Source organism: Bubalus kerabau, chromosome 4, assembly GCF_029407905.1.
Source record: "Bubalus kerabau isolate K-KA32 ecotype Philippines breed swamp buffalo chromosome 4, PCC_UOA_SB_1v2, whole genome shotgun sequence".
Classification (NCBI taxonomy): domain Eukaryota; kingdom Metazoa; phylum Chordata; class Mammalia; order Artiodactyla; family Bovidae; genus Bubalus; species Bubalus kerabau.
In genome coordinates this window covers 50,459,320-50,481,498 of record NC_073627.1, presented here as the reverse complement: position 1 = coordinate 50,481,498, position 22,179 = coordinate 50,459,320, and the positions used below count along the sequence as shown (strand labels likewise).

General features: G+C 49.5%; 1 protein-coding gene across 4 annotated transcripts in view; it reads right to left on the bottom strand.

Moving 5' to 3' along the window:
- The window catches only part of HNF1B (HNF1 homeobox B), a 61,125-nt gene that overhangs the window by 37,649 nt on the left and 1,297 nt on the right, over positions 1-22,179 (bottom strand). For 2 of the 4 annotated variants that reach the window (XM_055577324.1, XM_055577325.1), the window contains exons 2-4: positions 18,350-18,549; positions 13,463-13,727; positions 11,194-11,429 (exon numbers count right to left, since the gene is read on the bottom strand). In XM_055577324.1, the coding sequence (XP_055433299.1) occupies positions 11,194-11,429; positions 13,463-13,727; positions 18,350-18,549 (701 nt within the window). The remainder of the gene's footprint in view (positions 1-11,193; positions 11,430-13,462; positions 13,728-18,349; positions 18,550-22,179) is intronic. The other 2 variants (XM_055577326.1, XM_055577327.1) reach the window with 1 other exon arrangement.

Here is a 22,179-nt window from a genome sequence, read left to right as displayed (position 1 = left end):
TGACAGGTAGGAATGCAAACCCTACACTCCACCTGGAAATAGGAGTCTCAAAAAGGAGGAAAAGGCTCATTTCCATTTCCATCTCTAAGACATCCTGAGATAAATTAAGCTCCTATTTTGTATCCACCATGTAAACCGATGTTTCACAAATGGGAGTTGCTGTCCAGAGGTTTTCCATCCTTGCTAAGCAAGGACTCACTGGGCCTCACTGCCAGCCCGATCCGACAGGTGCCAACTGCAAAGATGCCCCCTGTAGCGGGCAGGGCCAGAAGGCCTGGGCAGGCACGCTGCCACTCAAAGGTCCTGAAAGTGTTAATTTTCAGCAGTTATAGGTGTCTCGTTTATACCCATTATAAATCTGTTTATTGTGACTGGCCCCACCCAATCTGCTGGAGCTGTAAAGCTCTAATGGTCCCTAATAAAGGTGGAAGGCACACAGTTCCTGAAATGGGGAAGGAGAAAGGGAGCGAGGGTGACCAGGAGGGAGAGAGGCAGATATGAGCTTAACAATAAAATATCACAATGGCCAAATTCCCTCTGCAGCTTTAAACAGCAGAGCCCCGGAGCCCCAGTCTCCAAATAATAACCTGTCAGAGCTGAAAGGTCTCATCGGCCAGAATCTCTGAGATGTTAGACGATTGGCCCAAGGTCACCCCTGCTTCTCAGTGCCTCGGGGCTCCTGGATCCTAGTCTAGGACCCTCAGACCAGCTCTCTCACTTCTTCTGCTTTGACAGGAGACCTTCAAGACTGCCTCCAACCCCTTTAGACTCCAGCCTTGCCCCATCTAGCCTGTGATGTCCAACCTGACTATCCATCCACATTTCTTAGGGAGTTGTTGAAACTTCCCCTGCCTGTCCACTTATTCCATATTCTGACTCTAAAAGGAGTTGAAGGGGGTCTGTGCGTGTTTTCAGTTGCTTAGATGTGTCCGACTGTTTGTGACCCCATGGCCTGCAGCCCACCAGATTCCTCTGTTCATGGGATTTTCCAGGCAAGAAAGCTGGAGTGGGATGAAATGGCTTTCCTCACCCAGGGATTGAACCCGTGTCTCCTGCATCTCCTGCATCGGCAGGCAGGTTCTTTACCATTGAGACATCTGGGAAGCCCCAAAGACATAGGTACTTTTATAATAATAAGCTCCCCAGATGCCTTTGATGTGGCCTGGGAAGCAGATCTGAGAACCACAGATCTTGTCGATACTTGAGTTTCATTCTCCCTGATGTCTCAAATGACTAGCAGGGTTCATGAAAAGGGAAACTCTTCCAGGGTGAAACTGCAAACCACAACCTTGTCCAGAATTCAGGGAGAACCAAAGCTCTTCCTATCTCCTGACGCCCTGAGGGTACCTGAGTCAACCCAATAACTCCTTCCGGGTCAAGCACCATGTGGGGGTGCTGGATGCATTTTATCATGTTTAAGCCTCAAATGATAGCCTGAAGGAGATATATATTATGATCCCCATTTAACAAATGAAGAAACCAAGGCTCAGAGAAGCTAAGTCACTCATTTGAGGCCATATGGCCAGACAGTGACTGAATCACAATTCAAGCCCAAGCTTGTTTGGGGTGCTATACCTTGCTACCCAGACACACCCCTCTGAGCATGGTCCTGACAAGGGACTGCCTGTGACCAGTTCGCCTGGGGGATGTGGACTTCCCTTTGGAAAGTCATTAGACACTAAAGAGCGTCTACACGAACGGTGTGTCTCCAGCTTGGCAGGGACATGCAGTGTACACGTCCTGAGAAATCTCTTGACTACCCGAGAGCACTGGAGAGACTGAGCCTTGCTGGTCAAGCTCCTCCGTGGCTGAACTCACACAGGTGTGGTTTGGACAGGGCTGCTGAAGCCAGACCAGAGGGTGCTAGGGAGGTGTCTTAAAGCAGATGGCTCAGGTAGAGGAACGTCGCTTCTAGAAATTCAGCCCTCAGGAGTATCTGAGGTTTCTGGTGTTCACTGTGGGAACTGTGTCCACCCAACCCCTTCTTACTGCTCTTTTGCCTGAAGTTTGGGGAGCTTCCTTCCTAAGAACAAAGGTCATGAAGCTTCTCAGATTTGGCCTTCACCAGTAAAGCACCACACCCCCTCTAAGTGGCAGGTTTCCAGGACTAATTACCAACAAGCAAGGGTACTCACATCTTTCATTAAAGGAAAGGAATGCCTTATTAGGTGGGGGAAATTCGGGGTCATCTTATGTACCTGACCTTTTGCTACATGGTCATGACCCCCCTGTACCCCATGGCCATCCATGGTTCTTCCCAGCTTTCTCTCACTGTTTAGCATCAATCCACTGAAACCTATGGCAATGGATGTGTGCTCAGTCACTCAGTCATGTACATCTGACTCTTTGTGACCCCATGAACTGTAACCCACCAGGCTCCTCTGTCCATGGAATTTTCCAGGCAAGAATACTGGAGTGGGTTGTCATTTCCTCCTCCAGGGAATCTTCCTGACCCAGGGATCGAACCCGGGTCTCCTGCATGGCAGGTAGATGCTTTACTGCTGAGTCATTGGAAAAGCCCGTGGTATTGCAAATGCCCTATGGCTATCACAGAGCAGTCCTTCCTGGAAGTAGGAAAGCCTTCCTCAGACCCAATTACTCCAAGAAGCCAGCCTGAGTCTGCCACAAACACCAAGATGATTATCTAGTAGAACTACTCAAACTGTCTCAAAGTCAAGATCGAAAGATAAGAGGAACAGAAGGAAAGAGGAATAACCCAAACCACTAAGCTCTGCCAGGACTGCTAATAGGTACCATTTATGAGAGCCTGCTACATCCTGGGTGCTTTACATATATTATCTCATTTAATCCTTTGGCATCTGCATGAGTTCAGTTCAGTTCAGTCGCTCAGTCGTGTCCATCTCTTTGCGACCCCATGAATTGCAGCCTGCCAGGCCTCCCTGTCCATCACCAACTCCCGGAGTTCACTCAGACTCACGTCCATCGAGTCAGTGATGCCATCCAGCCATCTCATCCTCTGTCGTCCCCTTCTCCTCCTGCCCCCAATCCCTCCCAGCATCAGAGTCTTTTCCAATGAGTCAACTCTTGGCATGAGGTGGCCAAAGTACTGGAATTTCAGCTCTAGCATCATTCCTTCCAAAGAAATCCCAGGGCTGATCTCCTTCAGAATGGACTGGTTGGACCTCCTTGCAGTCCAAGGGACTCTCCAGAGTCTTCTCTAGCACCACAGTCCGAAGGCACTTCTGCACTCAGTCTTCTTTACTGCCCAACTCTCATATCTGTACATGACTACTGGAAAAACCATAGCCTGGAGTATCTTTAGCATGTATTAAATGTCAGTGTTGTTGATAGTCAGACATCTATGGCACGGCCAGGCACTGGGGTTTTTAGAAGTCCTCCGGTTGATTCTAAGGTGTGGTGAGATTTAGGAACCGCTGTCCTAGAACACAGGTCAGCAAACAGTGGTCTGCAGGCCAAAGCAGCCTGTTTTTGTGTGAACTATGAGCTCAGAATGGTTTTTATATCCTTAAGTGGTTTTTAAAAAGAAAAAAGAGTATTCTGTGATACACAAAAATCATAGGAAATTGAAATTTTAATCCCCACCACAGCCATGTTCATTTGTTCACACCTGGTCCATGGCTGCTTTTGCTCTCCAAAGGCAGAGCTGAGCAGCTGTGACTGAGACAATATGGCCTGAAAAGCCTGACACAGTCACCATCTGGCTCTTTACAGAAAGTTTGCCAACCTCAACACTAGAGTTCCTTTTTGAGGGGCTGCGCTGGGTCTTCATTGCTACATGTGGGCCTTCTCTAGCTGCAGCGAGTGGGGCTCCTCTCTAGTTGTGTTACATGGGCTTCTTATCGCAGTGGCTTCTCTTGTTGTGGTACCTGGGCTCTAGGTACACGGGCTTCAGTAGTTGCAGCGTGTGGGCTCAGTAGTTGGGGTGCCTGGGCTTAGTTGCTTCGAGGCATGCGGGATCTACCCCGACCAGGGATCGAACCTGTGTCCCCTGTATTGACAGGCAAATTCTTAACCACTGGACCACTGAACCACCAGGGAAGTTCTATAGCAGAGTTCTTATGAACAGCTAGGATGATAACCAGGACTGAATGTATTTGACTTTATTTTGGGGCTAGATTTCAAATATACACACATACATTATGGTATATACATATATATGCTTTTTTCCCCTCCCCATTCATGTTTGATATTGTGGTTTCCTATTGAGCAGTTAGCTTCAAACCTTGCACAGCTCCCTGCCTCTCTCTTTCTGCACCCTTGGCGCTTAATTCTCTCCCAGTTCTTGTCAGTTTCCATCAAACCTTCAACAAACAGACTCCAAGGACACTTCTCCCATAACCTGCAGGCAGGGGCAATGTGCTTGCATGCAGCTTCCTTCTACCTAAGGACCCCACGGGAGGCAGCAAGGAGTCCTTGAATTCCCTAAGGGACCTTCAGGGGGATTAGGCAGGCAGGTAGGGCTGCTCCAGCGATAGGACTCCAGTATCTGCTCGGCCCCTTTGTGATGAGGCTGGAGCCCCACTGGCCTGGGCAGCCGGGCTTCTTTGTATGCAGACCAGGGCTGGCCCGCTATCAGGGGGAGGCTGCCAGCAGAATGCTCTGAAAGCTGGGCCTCTTAATCTCATTAATATCCTGATTGTCTTCCCCAATCTAGTGGCAGCCGATGGGGTGGTACCCGCAAGATAAAATGACCTTTGAATTCAACAGATAAAAAGGCAGTCAGATAAAGTCCCTACAAGGAGAACACTGGAGCCCTGGCCACCCCGGAACTCCACATCTCTATAAACATGTTTTCTAAAATAGCAGACGACTCAAGGCAGGGCTTGCTTCTCTTCTGAACGAAAAGAAGCTTCTGCTGAGGGACAATGGGGCTTCTTTACTATGGGGAGGTTTGCTGCTGCGGAGATGAATATTTTTACAACTGCCCTCATAAACCCCCTCAGCTTGTCTGCTGCCCCGGGAGTGGGCGGGACTCCAGAGGTGAGCCGAGGTGCTCGCACCGTCTCCACAGCCCCATTAAGTTGTTAAGGCATTTAGTGCCCCAGACAGTGCCGACTGCAAGGGCAGTTCAAATCTCCACCCAGATGGGGATGGGGTGGTGGAAGAGGGGGTTTTGATTTCTTCCCTGGGCAGGGCACAGAATCCACCTTGGTCAGGGGCAACAGTTGCGGGGGTGGGGGGTGGAGTAAGGCGGGGAAGCCGCAAAATAGCCAGACTGGGAGACCCCACCCTTAAAGCCCCTTTGTCATTCAAAGAGGAATAGTAAGAACGTGGGAGAAAAAGGAACTGTGGGAGGATCCTGTGTGTGTTGATTTCCATGCTTGAAAGTGCTTAGCATCTGCGTAATGCAAAGAGAAAGTCGGGTGTATCCCTTCAAAACCGGTCTCTGCCGCTTATGAACTCTATGTGCATGCATGCTCAGTCACTCAGTCGTGTTCGACTCTTTACGATCCTGTGGACTGTAGCCTGTCAGGCCCCTCTGTCCATGGGATTCTCCAGGCAAGAATACTGAAGTGGGTTGCCATTTCATCTTTCAGGAGATTTTTCCCCACCCAGGGATTGAACCTGCGTCTCCTGAATTGCAGGCAAATTCTTTACCACTGAGCCACTGGGGAAGTTGGACAAAATACTTGCATTCTAAACACCTCACCTTCCTTGATTATAAAATGGGGTAAGGATATAGACAGTGTCTATCCTACGAAGTTGTGAGGATTAAATAAGATGATGCAAATATCAGCCCAGGGCCTGGTATCCAGGAAGGGCTCAATCAGCATTAGCTGATTATTCAAAGTTACTCACAGCCCTGCCACTGGGCACTTTTGAGATTTCCTTGGATTCTGTAGATTTCACTGTCAGGCAAAGTCAGAGTGACCACATGGATGTCCTGACCCAGGATCTGGTTAGTCTAAGACCCAGGGTTAGATTTCTGCAGGCAAGTTAGACATGTAACAGGGGATGAGGGGGAGGCAGGAGGCAGGATTCTCTGGTTGTCCAGCTCTGATCTGACCATGGCGGGGCGGGGGTGGTGAGGGGGGGCGGGCGGGACAAGGACAGCCCTGGGCTAGGAGAGGGAGGAATAGCATTTGCAGGGAGGGAGGAGCAAGCAGCCACAGAAATACACGTCTCTATAACAGTAGTAGCCCACCAGCTTAGTTGCCCCACAGCATGTGGGATCTTCCCAGATCAGGGATCGAACCCATGTCTCCTACGTTGGCAGATGGCTTCTTTACCACTGAGCCACCAGGGAACTATTGAGCCTGTGCTCTGAAGCCTGGGAGTCGCAATTACTCAAGCCTGTGCATCCTTGCTCTGGAACAAGAGAAGTCCTTGCATCACAACTAGAAAATAGCTCCTGCTTGCTTTAATCAGAGAAAACCCACACAGCAACAAAGGCCCCGCACTGCCAAAAATAAAGAAGTAAAATGATAACAAAACAACAACACAAAAGAAAGACACATCTCCTCTTGGGTAAAGAGGCTTTGGGGCTCAGGGCATCCAAAGGTTATCCTGCGAGGCTCCTTCTCGCCTCTGGGACTCCCTTTATTTCCAGGAGAATGAGCCTCTACCTCCTTGAAAGGTGATACAGGAGATCAGGTGTTGAGTGAGTGAAGGCTGATGGAGACCTCTGCCTCTCCCTTGTTGCAAGGAGGCCAAGAGACCTTGCTGGAGGCAGCTGGGCGAGTTTGCCACAGTCAGGAGGGGACAGTACGCAAGGCCACCAGAGATGATGTAGCCGATCCCAGGGCTTGAGCCAAGGCTGGCCCAGCTTCCATCCCACGCCAACTTCCTCCTCCTCCTCCGGCAGATCAATACAGGCACCAGTCTCCAACCAGTCCGCTTCCTCACCACAGCCCTGCTCTCTGACCTTTGGGGGGCCTTTCCCTTGATTCTGCTCCAGAATGGAGGTCGGGGCCATCACTCGGGGCCTGCTCAATGGCCTCAGAATGGGCTGTCACAGGGCCTATAACCGGGGACAGCTCCTGCTGGCGAGAGCTGGGATGGGGGGCTGCAGATAAAGGCCTTCCCGGCTGAAGATAAATGGCTGCTGGCAGCCGGCTACAGTAACTCCAGGCCCCCAAGCAGAGCAAACAAAGGGTGCCCCTGTGACGCTCCCTGGAAAGATGAAGGCCCATCAGCGGCAGCCAGGCTTGTTCAAAGCCCCAACTTAATTGTCAATTAAGCATGCATGAGGGACACAAAGCCATGACAACCCTGGGCTGCATGCTGGCGTGTGATTGTAAAGCCGGGAGGGGCAACGCTGAAAACAGCTGATTCTGCTGACCATGTGTGTGTAGGGCACCTTGTAACCAATCAGCCGCTGACAGAGGCAAAGGGCTCCTCCTGCCACTCCTATTGTGCTGGACATTCCAGGGCCAGGGTCACGCTGTGGTCACCATGGGCAGGTGGGGCCACAGCGCTGTCAGCGTGGCCAGGAGGGCGGGGGCTCAGGTACAGAAGAGATGCTCTCCTCCCCGGGGAGAAGGGTCAAGGGAAGATGCGTCTCGAGGCGCCTCCTGTCCTCCTGGCTCAGAGATTGGGATTTGGAGGGGAAAGAGGGGAGAAGGTGGGGGCTCGGGGATGGGGACTTTGTCTTGGGGATGGGGACTCGCAACTCAAGTTGCGAGTCTTGTCTGGATGTTCGTTTCTCCTTGGCCACTGTAGAGCTCTTTTCTGCATCCAGGTATGTTTGGGGCTTGGTTAGAGACCATACCTTGGTTGCAGGGACCGTGATGGGAAGTAAGCATATCATGAGGAGTGCAGACCAAAACTTCCCTGAGCACTGGGCTTCAGCCTGTCATCTGGGTGGCCCTGGGCACATTTCCCAGGAGATGGTCACAGCTCATGTGCTGCCCACCCTGGGAGCTGATGACAGGGACACCTCCTGAGGTGTAGCATCCTGTACCCCAGCCTCAGGGCCAGAACATTTCACTGTCTCTTAGCAACAAGGCCCCAATGTGTGAAACTGAAAAGGAAATAGATTCCTGCTGCCTGTCACAAAAGAGGCTTGAAAAGCTATGGCAGAAAAGCTACAACCAACCTAGATAGCATATTAAAAAGCAGAGACATTATTTTACCAACAAAGGTCCTACACTCAAAGCTATGGTTTTTCCAGTAGTCATGTATGGGTGTGAGAGTTGGGCTATAAAGAAAGCTGAACATCAATTCTAAAGAAGAATTGATGGTTTTGAACTGTGGTGGAGAAGACTCTTGAGAGTCCCTTGGACTGCAAGGAGATCCAACCAGTCAATCCTAAAGGAAATCAGTCCTGAATATTCATTGGAAGGACTGATGCTGAAGCTGAAACTCCAGTACTTTGGCCACCTGATGCGAAGAACTGACTCATTGGAAAAGACCCTGATGCTGGGAAAGATTGAGGGTGGGAGGAGAAGGGGATGACAAAGGATGAGATGGTTGGATGGCATCATTGACTTGACAGACATGAGTTTGAGCAAGCTCTGTGAGTTGGTGATGAACAGGGAAGTCTCCTGTGCTACAGCCCGTGGGGTCACAGAGTTGGGCACGGCTGAGCAATTGACCTGAACTGACTCTTGCCATGACCACTTGTTTAGCTTTCTGTGATAATGATAAAGTGAAAGTGAAAGTGAAGTCGCTCAGTTGTGTCCGACTCTTTGTGACCCCATAGACTGTAGCCTACCAGGCTCCTCTGTCCATGGGATTTTCCAGGCAATAGTACTGGAGTGGATTGCCATTTCCTTCTCCAGGGGATCTTCCCAACCCAGGGCTTGAACCTGGGTCTCCCGCATTGTAGACAGATGCTTTATTGTCTGAGCCACCAGGGAAGTCTGATAACGATAATGGTGACAGTAAGTGTGGTTTGGGCTTTCCTGGTGGTTCAGTGATAAAGAATCCTCCTGCCAATGCAGGAGACGTGGGTTCGATCCCTGGGTTGGGAAGATGCCCTGGAGAAGGAAGTGGCAACCCACACCAGTATTCTTGCCTGGGAAATCCCATGAACAGAGGAGCTTGGCAGGCTACAGTCCATGGGGTCACAAAAGAGTCAGACACAACAGCGACTAAACAACAACAAAACGGTTATGGTTTACTAGGAAAGACGCTGCTCACACAGTCTCTCATTGAATTCTCACGTGGACCGCAGGTGTTAGGTACCCTATCTCCATTTCACAGAACGGAAACTCAGACTCAGAGAAATTCTATGAACTGGCCGTGCTGCAGGTTATGGGGGTTAGAACCAGGATTCAAAACTAAGTCCAGAGAATCAGTCCCTGGTGGGTGTGGACCATCTTGATGAACTGAGTTAAAATTCAGGCAGAGAGAAAGGTAGGCACTAAAAATATACAGTGGCCCATAATTATTGTTCCATAAATAGCAGCTCCTCCCTACAAAGGGGCACAAAACTCTCAAAGATAAACTTGATCCCTGGCAGTTCTCCACGCCAGCCTCCCAACTAGCCCAGAAGCCCCCAGGGGCAGGGACGCATGTCTTACTCATCATTAGCTTGGTGCCTGCACTCAGCCTGTGTCTGTGCTGTAGGAAGGTACAGGGTGGCATTCTATAGCCCTGGGTTCTAGTCCTTGTTCCACTAACATCACCTTGGGGAACTCTGCAAAGTTACTACCTTTTTCTGGGCCTCAATTTCCTTCTTCTGAGTACCTCCCAGTTCTAACATTCCCTGATACGTAACACAGTCTCAACTTCCAGGGACTCTGGAGAATCCACGTCCAGTGGAACGTGCCTTCTGAGGCCGATCGATCGGTGGTGTCTTGGACTGTGTTGCCCGGCCCTCTGCCCAGGCCCTAGTACCTGCTCTGGCCCCTCCAGCCCCGCCTCTCTGGGTCTCCTGCCACTATACAGAATGCCTAAGCCGACGACCCCGTGGTGACCTCACCACAACCCCAGCTTGTCAGAAAGCCACTGGGCCTTTGTTTGGCTTGCAGGCTCCCTGACTTTGGTGTGGAGATCACAGGTCCCAGCACAATGGCCATTGTCTTCTCAATAACGCCCCTTGCCCCAGCCACGCCCCCCGCAGCTCTCAGCTCCAGCTCTGTGGATTACTACCGCAGAGGGGCTGCATTACTTTGCCATCGGGCCAGTGATCATCTGCAGGCTTCTCTGCCTCTCAGGAGTGACCCCAACTTTCTTCCTATGTGGCTTAGCTCTTCCCTTCGGAGGCAACAGCACCCAGAAAAGCGCCCCTCCCTGGCCCAGGCTTCACGCTGGACAGAGACCCCTGAGGAGGGCATGCCTGTGGTGTGGGGGGTGGGGGCACAGTGCAGAATGGATGCTTGCAGATGGGCCAGGTGGGGGCTCCAAGCCAGTGCCCTGGCACTCAGGTCAGGTCCCCGGTCTCAGGCCTCTTCCAGCAGAAGGGCAACCAGCTGGTGAGGGTGTGGAGCAGTTTAGAACCATCCCCAGAGTTGGAAGTGGTGCTCGACTCCATCTGCAGACCCCTCCCTGAGCAGGCAGTAGACCATACCACGCTCTGTCTACACAGGCACCACACCAACCTCAGTAAACTCATCACACTGGGAAGAAGCCAGCTTTCCCAGAAGGACCCACGTGGCCCTCAGCACATGGGGGTGGTCTCCCACCAGGAAGGAAGGTGTGGGATTCCGTCCTGACAAGCCCACGCCCCAGAACAGGGGCATTCTCACTCAGGCCGGGCGGGGCCTGGCACACACAGCACACAGTAGGTACTCAGCCAATTTTGACCAACTCATCACTGCCAAGGTTTCATGTGACCAAACCTACCCTAACTCTGGGAGCGCACAGATGTCCCCAAGCAGAGGGGTCCTTGCCCAGAGGCCCCTGGACGACTCCTGCTGCAGCTGGACAGAGCCCTGGGGATGCACATGAACGGGTGACCCCTCTGCCGGCGGTGTGGACACGGCACACCAACAAGACAGGCTGCTCTGTTTCATCTGGTGGCGGCCCTGACCTGCTGAGTCAGCAGCCACACACACACACACACACACACACACACACACACACACTCACACAGAAGAAAAGAGCCTGGAGAAGAATGGGGAGCAGGGCTCCCTGGAGGCCGAGCAAGGATGCAGAGGAAATCTGACCATGGCTACATGCAATTCTCATGAGAACTGTTCAGCAGCAGAAGGAAGTCAGCCCTAGGACCGTCCCAAAGCATTTCCTTTTCTGAGACATCATGAGACCCCTGGGGGAGAAGCCAGAAGGTCGGATTGCCAAGCGGTGGGGCTGGGCCCTGCTTACCTGGCAGCTTGTTTGGAGGGGAGGTGCTGGGCTGGTGGTGGGGGGAGCCATGGGAGAGCAGGGTGTTCAGGCCGTGCGTCTGGCTGGAGCTGTAGGCGTCCATGGCCAGCTTCTGCCGGAACGCCTCCTCCTTTCTGCGGTTTGCGAACCAGTTGTAGACGCGGACCTCAGTGACCAGGTTGGAGCCCAGGCCATGGGCTTTGGAGGGGGAGACGCCTCGCTGCAAACATTCTGCCCTGAGAACAGGAGAGAGGGGAGATGGTAAGTGAGGGTGGTTGGTGGGGAGGCCCCCTGGCATTTGGCCCCAGGTACACGATAGCAGGGGGCTTCCCTGGTGGCTCAGTGGTCAAAGAATCCGCCTGTCAGATGGGAGACTCAGGTTCGATCTCTGGGTCAGGAAGATCCCCGGGAGAAGGGAATAACAAGTCACTCTAGTATTCCTGCCTGGGAAATCCCATGGACAGAGGAGCCTAGCGAGGTAACATACGGTCCATGGGGTCACAAAGAGTTGGACATGAGTGAGTGACTGAGCACATATGCATACTATCATGGAGCGGGGGGTGGGTGATGGCAAGGAGTGTGAAGCGTTCAAGGATAGAGTATGGGAAGCCTGAGAAATGGCCAGCCTGTGTAGTTATCTGATGAGATGGCTGGATGGCTGGAGCAGGGTGGAACACAGGTTCTGAGCAGGCTCACTGCCCCAGAAGTCTGGGGCTTAGCCTTTGGTGTGGCTCCTGAACAAGAGAGGAAGGTGAGGGGCAGGCATCTCAGGTGGAAGGTCCAGGTGAGCCTCCTGACACCGTATGTGACTATTTTTCTTGTCCTTCAAAAGACCATTTCGTTTGCTGGCCTAGTCTGAGCCCCTCCATAGCACTCTGAATGGACTTCTGGTCTTCCAGGGTTTGGACACCCCACAAAGGTGCCATGGAAGCCAGATTCCTTAGTCACATAATAGGAATCCCTTCCAAAGGGCAGGCTGGGTGAGGTATAAATGAGGACACAGCAGAGACAGCTGGTCTCCAGTCATCATCTCTGAGGAAACCCCAGGGCCAGGCGTGGGAGAGATTCTTAGACACCACTGGATACTGGGGGGCTTCCCTCTCATAGTGGGGGCCAGAGCACAGCTGAGGACTCTGTGACACATCTGGGCAGATGGTTTCATCTCCCCAGGCCCCTGCCAGACTTCCCTAGCTGCATCATCTCCCTGCCAGAGTGGTCCAGCCCAGAGACAACCACAGGTCTTAGCCAAAGCAAAGAGCAGATTTTTTAAAAAGTGAAGGTTGGAATCAGAGCAGATGGGGCAGGAATGAAGCTAAAGGATATATAGAGGATTTTCTAATGGTTTTCTTTAAAATGTGACAGCCTGGGTGGGAGGGGATTTGGGGGAGAATGGATACATGTATATATGCATGGCTGAGTCCCTTCACTGTTCACCTGAAATCATCACAACGTTGGTTGTTAATTGGCTATACCCCAATACAAAATAAAAGCTTAAAAAAAATGCCATGTCATTAAAAACAAATGAACTCTACAAAAACAACTCTAATCAGTGTGGACAGAGTGGAGGGAATTCTGACCAGTTCTTGCTCTCTTGCTAAGTTTCCCTTTGAACCAACATTTGGTCTCGTCCAAAGCCAGTCTGTGGCTAAGGAATAGCTTTCCCTTGGTCTGTAGGGGGATCAAACTCATGATTCTCCCTTCATTGGCATATTTTAGACCATCATTCTCCATCATTCCCTGGGATAACAGTTCATAGGGCTATGCCACAGAAAGAAATCCCCTGGTTAACAATCAGTTCAGCAAAGTGAAGTGCGTTTCTTGACTGCAGGACTTCTCAGAGCCTTTAATATAGGAATGCACGTTGTGACCCCCTAAGAGAAAGTTATGCAGATGATGGTTCTTAGACTGATTTATTAATGACTTGAAATGAGGGTTCTGCGGGACACACTTTGGGAAAGCCTGATTTAGCCGGATAAGTGGGTTTCCCTGGTGGCTCAGATGGTAACGAATCTGCCTGCAATGTGGGAGACCTGGGTTCAATCCCTGGGTTGGGATGATCCCCTGGAGGAGGGCATGACAACCCACTCCAGTATTCTTGCCTGGAGAATCCCCATGGACAGAGGAGCCTGGCGGGCTATGGTCCACAGGGTGGCAAAGAGTCGGACACGACGGAGCGACTCACTAGCGTCTCAACCTTCCAGGACTGAGGGGTGGAGCTCAGGCCCCTGTGCTCGCCCGCCTGCTCTCGGGGAGCTTCCGGTGGCGTTACCTGTTGCACTCCTCCACTAAGGCCTCCCTCTCTTCCTTGCTGGGGTTCTTTTGCCGGTCGTAGGCCTGGTACAAGATTTGCTGGGACGCGGGCCCCCATTTGAACCGGTTGCGACGCATCTTCTTGTTGGTGGGCTCAGAGCAGGCGTCATCGGACTGCCCAGGCCCCTGGTTCTGTTGACTGAACTCTGGAAAGAGAAACAGCAGCTGATCCTGACTGCTTTTGTCTGTCAAATTTCCAGAACTCTGGACTGTCTGGTTGAATTCTGAAAAGAGAAAGGAGTAGATTTGATAGGGTCTGTAGCCTTCACTCAGCAGATAGACAGACAGACAGATCAATGGACAAAAATACCCTTATGTCTCTCCTCTGAGCTTTGGGGGTCTGCTGTTAACTATAGGTGGGAATACAGGGGTGGGGGCAGGCTCACCCCAGGCTCCTCACTGCCCATTTCTGTTGGCTCCACCAAAACCAACCCCTTTCCTTTCTTTGGAGGAGCTCAAACGTGGCTGACCATTGTTCTCAGGACAATTTATTATTATTATTATTTCATTGGCTCGCTGGCTCTCAGACATGAAGCAACACTCTGAATCCTGAAGTCTTGTGTCAAGGAGATGAGTTCCACCAAGTCTCAGGTCTAGAGGGAAAAATGCTAAAAGGTACAGCTTGCACTTAGACAAAATGTTCAGAGGCTGAAAATAGCTCTCTCCACTCATAGATCCTAGGGACCCACATTATGTTATGCTCTTTGAAAAACCCCAAACCCCAAACCTTTTGACTACTGCTTTGAAATAAATGTAACTGGACCTTTGTATTGGAAAAAGAAGCAGCAGCTCTTTAGAGCTCAATCATCTCAAAGGCAATGGTGTGTGTGTGTGTTCAGGGGTCCATTTATGAGGAGAACAGCCCAAGAGGGAAAGGTCTTACACACCTGCCCACACATTTGAAAGATGGGAAGTGCAAGAGATGGCAAACACAGGACTTTCTTAAGAATGGTGTTTTAAGAATTGGAGACAAGTAAATATAGATGGTATGGAGCCTCCTGACAGTCCAGTTCCCAGGACCCAGGCATATCATGACCCTCAATATATTTTGATTGAATGAATGAAAGATGACCAGTCACCCAGTGGTGATCCTCTGTGGCTGCAATGAGATTTGATATTTACTCATGAAAGAGGCAGCCTCCTTGCTCTCTTCCTTACATCTGCATGAAGCAGAGTTCATCATGGTATTAACTCCATTTTACAGATGACCAAGCAGAGAGGCCAAGCACCCTGCTGAGCGAGGACCCATAACAGATTCATTTCCTAACTCCTGGTCCCCGTGTTCTGGACCTTGATGTTTTTCTTTCTTGGTTCCTGGAGTCCTTCCTGCACGTCTCAGAAAACTCTCAAGGTCCAAAGTCAGGCCACAGCTTGAATCCTCTGCATAACACCCTAGCGTGTGGCCTTCCACCTACCTACCTCCAGCAATAGGGAACTTGCTAAGATCTAAAGATCCGTTTCCATTTTGGCCCATCAAGTAGTGGTGGGTCCCTAACAAACCTAGACCCCCGATACAAGTAGTGCTGGCCTTTGTTTAATTAGTTCTTGATCAGCCGAGTTAACAAGCTGTGTCCTTGGTAGACAGACAGAACATGTTACTGGAACCCTTGATTGGAGCCCCATCCACTTTGGAAGATTCTCAGGCCACTTTGGGCTCTGTTTTCACTGGTTCCCAATAATTCCTTTAGATACCTAAGAGTGTCTCTGCAACATCTTCTAGCAGGAAGTCACTGACTCCATGGGATAATGAGGCTCCCAGCCAAGTTCTACAATTCCTGGTCCCTTGGCTTCTCTGCCTGTGGAATGGGCCTGGTGAGGACTGAAGGGCCCTAAAGAGTCTTTTAGAACATATGCCCCTGGTCAGGATGATGGTGACGACAATGATGGTCATCCAGATTCCCAGGGAAGTTCTACTTTTCAAAGCGCTTTTACAATTCCCGTATGATTTGGTCTTCACGGCAGCCATCTAAGTGCAGGGAGTTTGGGACAATCAGAGTGGGGAGAAGGAAGCCCCCTGCTCAGTGGATGTCTGTCTCAGTGTCTCCTCTCCTCCCTGTGGTCCTGTGGAGTTGTGAATAACAGCCAAAGCCACTACGGATAATCGCAAGAACCCAGGATCAATACAAGGTTCCTCATTTGATGTGAAGAGATAACCTGTCATCACAGTGAACGTGTAAAGAACCATTTCTACAGTGAGGTTATTATACAAAGTCCTCCAAATGTATCCCTTCAACTAACTCTCACACCTCTCTTAAGAAGAACTGTTATCTCCATTTTACAGATGAAGAAATTTGAGGTTCAGACCCATTAGAGGCAGGGGCAGGAGCCAGGATGTGAACCTAGCCTGCAGACGCTGAACTCACAACCCTTGATGGTGATGCCCCATATACATCACCTCTCACTAAAAACAAACCCAAAGCACACACCCAGAAAACCTTCCAACTGGCCTTGGATGCAGGTCACAGAACCTACTCCTGAAGTTCTGCCTGTGATGGGTGTGAGACACACTTGCAGCTGCCCACAGAGTAGGGGCCGCCTCTGGCTGTTGGCTGCCCTTTTTGAAGAACCAGACTCCCACACATTCTCCACCCACCACCAACTCTCCCCTACTCCTTTCCAGATTAATGGCAGGAGGGCCGGGGGGCGGTGCCCAGAAAATGTTTTTTGCCCATAAAAATTAACTTGGAGAAGATGGCATCAGTAACCTCTTTATAGGCTCATGAGCCAGTCTGGACAAGGAGATTCTATCTGTGAAGATAGGCTCATGAATATTACCACTTATTACTTTTAGCTTCTTATGAAAATTTGTTATCATGTGTGTTTTTTATTCTCCCGATTTTCTCTTACTACTTGTCACTTGTTACTTGTCCACTTGTGTCCTTCTTTTATTCACCTCTCTTTCTATTTTTCATCCAGTGCTAGTATATCTTGGATTTAACCTTCAAGAATTGGTTCAAATGACACCTCCTCCAGGAAGCCCTCCATGATGTCTCTAGGCAATTTAGCAATTCCTCTGGCTGTCCCTTGCATACACTTTTATAACACCTTTTAGAAAGCCATCATTATTTATTCAAACATCTCATCTTCCTCACTAGGTTGTAAGTCCCTGGAGAAAAGAACCTGTGTATCTCACAGGCCAACAAGTGCTTGGCACCTCATAGGTGCCCATATAATATTTACAGAGTGAAGGGATGCTTCTTAAGCTTTCTGTCTCATGGGACTTTAAAACAATAATAACAATAATTGAAAAATCCTTTGCAGAGATGGTCATACATTTTTGCAAAATGTCATTCTCAAGCATCTTGAGAACCTTTCTGGGACTTCTATCTTTTAGAAGTTTTTGGTTGATCTTTCCTGCCTCCATTTTTCTGAGGGAAATCCCACAGAACACAGAGAGGCAACTCAAATGGGAGATGATGCCTGAGGCTTGGACTGGAGTGAAAGCACATCCCAAGGGTTCTCTGGCCTTTGGGAGACTATGGCTCCGGAAGATTTTTTCTTGGGCTTTACAGGAATTACAGAGAGTTGCTTCATGTCAGACACACAAATTCTTAAAGACATAGTCACCATGGATGGTGGATCATCACAGAGTTTAAAAGGGGCCTCTTCCTCTCACTGTGCTTCTTATAACCTACTTATCTAACCACCAGGGAAGCTCCAACTTTTCTAATGCTACCAGCAAAAGAGCAAATCACTGCAATATAAGGTGAACCCCCAACCCTTTCCTTGCATTTTGAAGGCCTTTCCAGCCCATGGACATTGAGACAATAAATACTGAAACCATCACTTCAGGGCAGTGTGTGACAGAAAACAAGAGTGATTTTAAAAAGTAGTCCTCTAGTAAGAGGGGAAAAACTCAGCCCAGAAAGTGGTGGAAACTCATATCTTAACAAAGACAGAGAAGCCCACAGCCCAGAGGAGAGTATGTGGGAAGAGCGAAAACTTACATAAAATTTTCCTAGAAAAAGGGCTGGATTGAAATAATCAAAATATAATGTAAAAGTACACTTTTCCTAAAATAAAAACACTAGGTCACTGATACTCTTATCATTCAAATGCAGTTCAAACTTCCCTAGCCTTCGAAACAAAAATCTCTCAGGGTTATTGCGTGGAAGAAATCTTGGGACAGAAAGGAAATTTGGGAAAGACAATGGGAAGGATAAGAATTCATCACTCAGAGTTGCAGATGCAGATGCTTTTACTGAGTCCTGCCTTAGCCAGAAGCAGATTCTTCCTCTGACAGGCTCACCAGCTGGGGTCTCAAAGCTCTACTGATTTTGGTAAATGTGAGTAAGCATCTTAAGTTGCTTCAGAACTCAGTTGTACCCGCCCCCAACCCCATCCTCCCAAACAACAGAGTCAAGTTCCTAACATATCTATATGTACGAATGCCTTCTATTTTTTATACTCTTCAAGAGAGAAGGAAAATAATAATAACAGTGACAGATATTATTGATTGCTACTAAATGTCTTCCTTGGAAAGTCTGATCCATGGTCATGGATCAAGGCGAGAAGATGCTTGGCTTACTTTGGGTTCAATATTCTGCTGTTACCTACTTGGTTTCAAAGAGAAAGATGTTGGAAGCAGGGACCAAAATATTCAAGGTGTGCTACACACACTGATGGGCTTGTCAAATCGACTGGCTAGGGACTAGGGCATCTCTGGAGAAGAAAATGACATAAGCCAACTCATTGCAGGGCATCAAATCCACCTGACAGCTTCCTTATATTTGCCAAGTGCCACGCAGACCTTGTTGATGAGAAGGAAACTGAGGCATCGCGCAGGGGTCAGAGTTAGGGCAAAGGTCAGTCTTGGCTGAGGCAGAGGCCGGTTGAAAGCACTTACGTCGGAGGATCTCCCGCTGCTTTCGGACGTACCAGGTGTACAGGGCGGCGCGCTTCTGGGTCTTCATGGGGGTGCCTTTGTTGAGGTGCTGGGAGAGGTGTGATTGGTTCAGGCCGGTGACATCCACCACTTCCCTTTGAGGGATATTGTGCTGTTGCATGTAGCCCTTGATCATTTTGGCTGCCCTCCACGGGTCCTCGCTAGACAGATTAAGCAGAGGGTTAGGATGCTGGTGGAAGAGGTCGGGGACAAATATCCTCTTTCTAGAGGTTTTCCTTAAACTCTGTGCAAAACTCTGACCTTCCCCTATTTCTCCTCCTGCCCAAGTTACATCCTGGGGAGAGAGGCGAGGCCGAAATAGAGCCTGGACAAAAGAGGGGATGAAAGCTCCTATATAGTGCACTCCATCCCTTTCAACTGAGATGGGGAGAATAAAGAGGAAGATGATTTCCTTGCTTCAGTAATAGGAAAGCAAGCCCAGCACTCTCTCTCTGGAAGCAGAAAGAAAAGTTCCTGGGTGTTTCTTTTTGTTTTTGTTTTACGTTTTTGTTTGTTTGTTTGTTTTGCTTTCCTGCACTTTGCTGGAATGTGAGAGATTTTAAAGGAAGAGCAGAGGTGTCCTTCGCTTGTGACTAGGCTGGTTGATCCCCACGATAGGAGGTATCATCTCTAGATTCACCTGGACTTCTTCCACATCACCTCCCTTTGGGATGGGAGTCTCCACTTGTTGCTTAAAAAATGGCAGTAAAACATAAGTGACCACCTCCGGAGAAGCAAGGAGGATGTCTTAGCCAAATGTTAAACAGTTTTCAGAGTTTCAGAAAACTTTTAAGAAATGATGTTCCTCTCCTGGGGGGCTGAGGAATCACTGCACTGACGTGAGGCAAATAAAATTAAAACAAAAAATTCTTCACAGCCCCACCTCCCAAATAAGACCACACAGACAGATGGATAATTTCAATTTCTGAATAAGATGTGAATGATTCCAAATGCCACTCTCTTTCTATATTCTTACATGTCTCCTCGGATAGGGTAAGAGTGTCGGGAAGTTAATCTTTCTCATAAATTTCAAGCTTGGGGTAAGAACTTAAACTTTTCATTTAAGTTCATTTCATTCATAAACACAGGTAATGGAAAAAAACTTCTTTAGAACACTGTATTAGTGCCTCTTAATTTATTCCAAACGTTTTCAACTTTGCCAATATCTTTTCTTGCTTATTGAAAAGTGAGCAATCTAATTGAAAACAAAAATTAAGAGAAGAGTGCACAATATAGAACAAAGATATTCATGAAACAATAGATCCATATATATTATTTGTTTAAGGCAGCTACGTGATTAACTTAAAAAACCCCAGCATCCCCTTACGGTTGATGTATATAATAGCCTGATAAAACATGAAAAAAATGAAGGGAATAATTAGGTTCAGAGGTAACAATAAGCAAAATTTCAGAGGGCAAAAAACCAGATATAGGTGAAGATGAAATAAGTGATTTATTTCTAGATGATGTCTATGTCAACTACAATCACGTTTGTGTCATGAATTTTTTTAACCTAGTAATTAAACAGATTTTTGTAAGCATTTGAAAAATTGGGATTATTTTAGCAAGTCTTTGATATTAAATTTATGAGAACACAAGTTTTGATAGAGATGTTTTTGATAAATGCAAACTCAAAATTACATATAGCTTAATATCTCAAGTATTTATAAAGGTACTTCCAAGTAATACAACAATATTTAAGTAAAAACAGGAACAAAAAATGAGGAACTGCGTCCATTTCAAATATGGATAATTCACCTTGAGTAAGAGGAAAGTAATGTAACATTTTGAACATGCCCGTGTAAACATTAGCACTCATTTTAAAAGTTTATTTCTGCTAAATACTTGCACAGTATTTTTAGGGTAAAAAAACACCTTCAACAGATATCAACAACAGCTTCCAAAGTTAGAAAAAGTATCTGGGTTTTTAAAGGTAATGCTGCTTCGACAGATTCTTTAACATTTTTGGTTTTGTTTAAATTTTTTACTAGTATTTATTTTGTGTGTTTAAGAAACCTAACTGAAATAGTGTAATATTCCGAGAGCAAATAATTCCGTGGAAAAAGTGAATTAGCTTAACGACTGAAAAGGTTTAAAACAAAAAACAAAAGGCCAGGGAAACCATATAAATGATAGCAAATCTTTCAGCCCGCATTAAAGCCTGGGGATAAGATGGCGTAGTTACACCTTTATAGCTCCGACCACAGAATTCTCATGGATTCACCGGGAAGGGCCCCAAGAGTCGGTTACGTTTTGAAATTTAAAAATACAGCCAGTGATCTGGGGTTCGCAACCCCGGTAAACACACGGATCGGGAGAAGGGCGCCCGGCGTTGTCCTCAGGGCGCAGGTGTCAAGCGCCCGACCTCGGCGCCCGCCTGGTCGGCCCAGCATGCTCCTTTCCAAACAATGCCATGAACCGAGAGGCCCTGGACCCCGGCTCCGATCGCCGCGATTTCTTCGTTAAGAAGCCTCCACCGGGGCTTCTTGGGGAGCAACCAACTTTCCAACTTTTCACCGCGCGCGCCAGCCTAGAGCCGGGGCCGGAACCGGCAGCGCGCAGCCCCGACCCGCTTTCCCCGTCTCTCTCTTCTTGGAGATGGAAAGAGCGGCCAGCCGCTCCCCAAAGTGACTTGTCCTGTTCTTTTCTTTCCGCCTTAGCGGAGCAGTGTGGACCAAAAGGGGAGTGCGCGCCTCTGGCGTGTAGCAGCCAACTGCGCAGTGACCTGGGGGCCGCTAGCGATTTCTTGAAAAATTACTTTAATCAAGTCTGACCACTCCTGAAGGTGGGGGAGGGAAGTTAGCAGCCGCTGGGGAAAGGAGAAGAAACCTTAGGGCCTGGCCTGTGTGTTCCCCACCCCCGCCCCCGGTGGGGGTCTTGGGCCCCCTAGCCTGGCTCTCCGCCCCCTGGAGCCCGGAGCTCTGCGCAGCGAAGAGCGCTGAGGTCCGGAGCCCAGGGCCGGGCCTGGCTCTGTGCCCGCCCGGCCTGCGGTGTCGGCGACCTCCGGGGCAGCCCGGGTCAGGCGCGGGGCGCGGGGCGGCGCGGGGGCTCTCCTGGGAGGGCCGGTCAGCCCGGTGCGTGTGTGCTGGGAGCTGCGAACAGCCTCGCTAGTCCGCTTTCTGCTTTCCTTCCCTCTCGAAGCCGCGTTTACAACTTCACCAATGAATAACCCGCCTCTCCGTTCAACCTAATCACGACTTTTTGTGTATCTTTCTGTTGATGATTTATAGAAATAAATTAATAACACCCTAACTCCACGTGCTTCAGTTTATATTACATCTCTGCCACGTCTAACCCGGCGCGGGGCTGGGTGCCGAGGGACGCCCCAGGTTCTTCCAAAACCCCGCTGGAAGGCGGGTGCCTGCGGCCAGGCGGATGGGCCTAGGCCCCGCGGGCCCCGGTGCCGGGCGGCCGGACATCGGCGGTTCCTCCCGGCCCGGGGTCAATCTCCGGCCCGCCCCGGCGCCCCAGCCGCTCTTCTGACCCCTCTCACCTTCCTGCACCCCTAGCCCGGGCGGGGGAGAAACCGCCGCCAAGGGGGCAACCCGCCAGGCAAGAAAGAACCTCAAACCCTACGAACTAACTGTAGCAACAGACTTTCGGGAAGTTAGAAGAAAAAAAAAAATCTAGAAATTCCCCTGATTGTTTTGCTAGAGAGTAAGCCGCCGGGTCCCCAGGTAGCAAATTCAAATGCAAGGTCATAACGCATCCCAAACGGCCACTGCGGGCGGGTGACCCGGGTTGCCCCGGTCCTGGGCGCGACTCCGGCCTGGCCTTGCCTGGGGACTGCG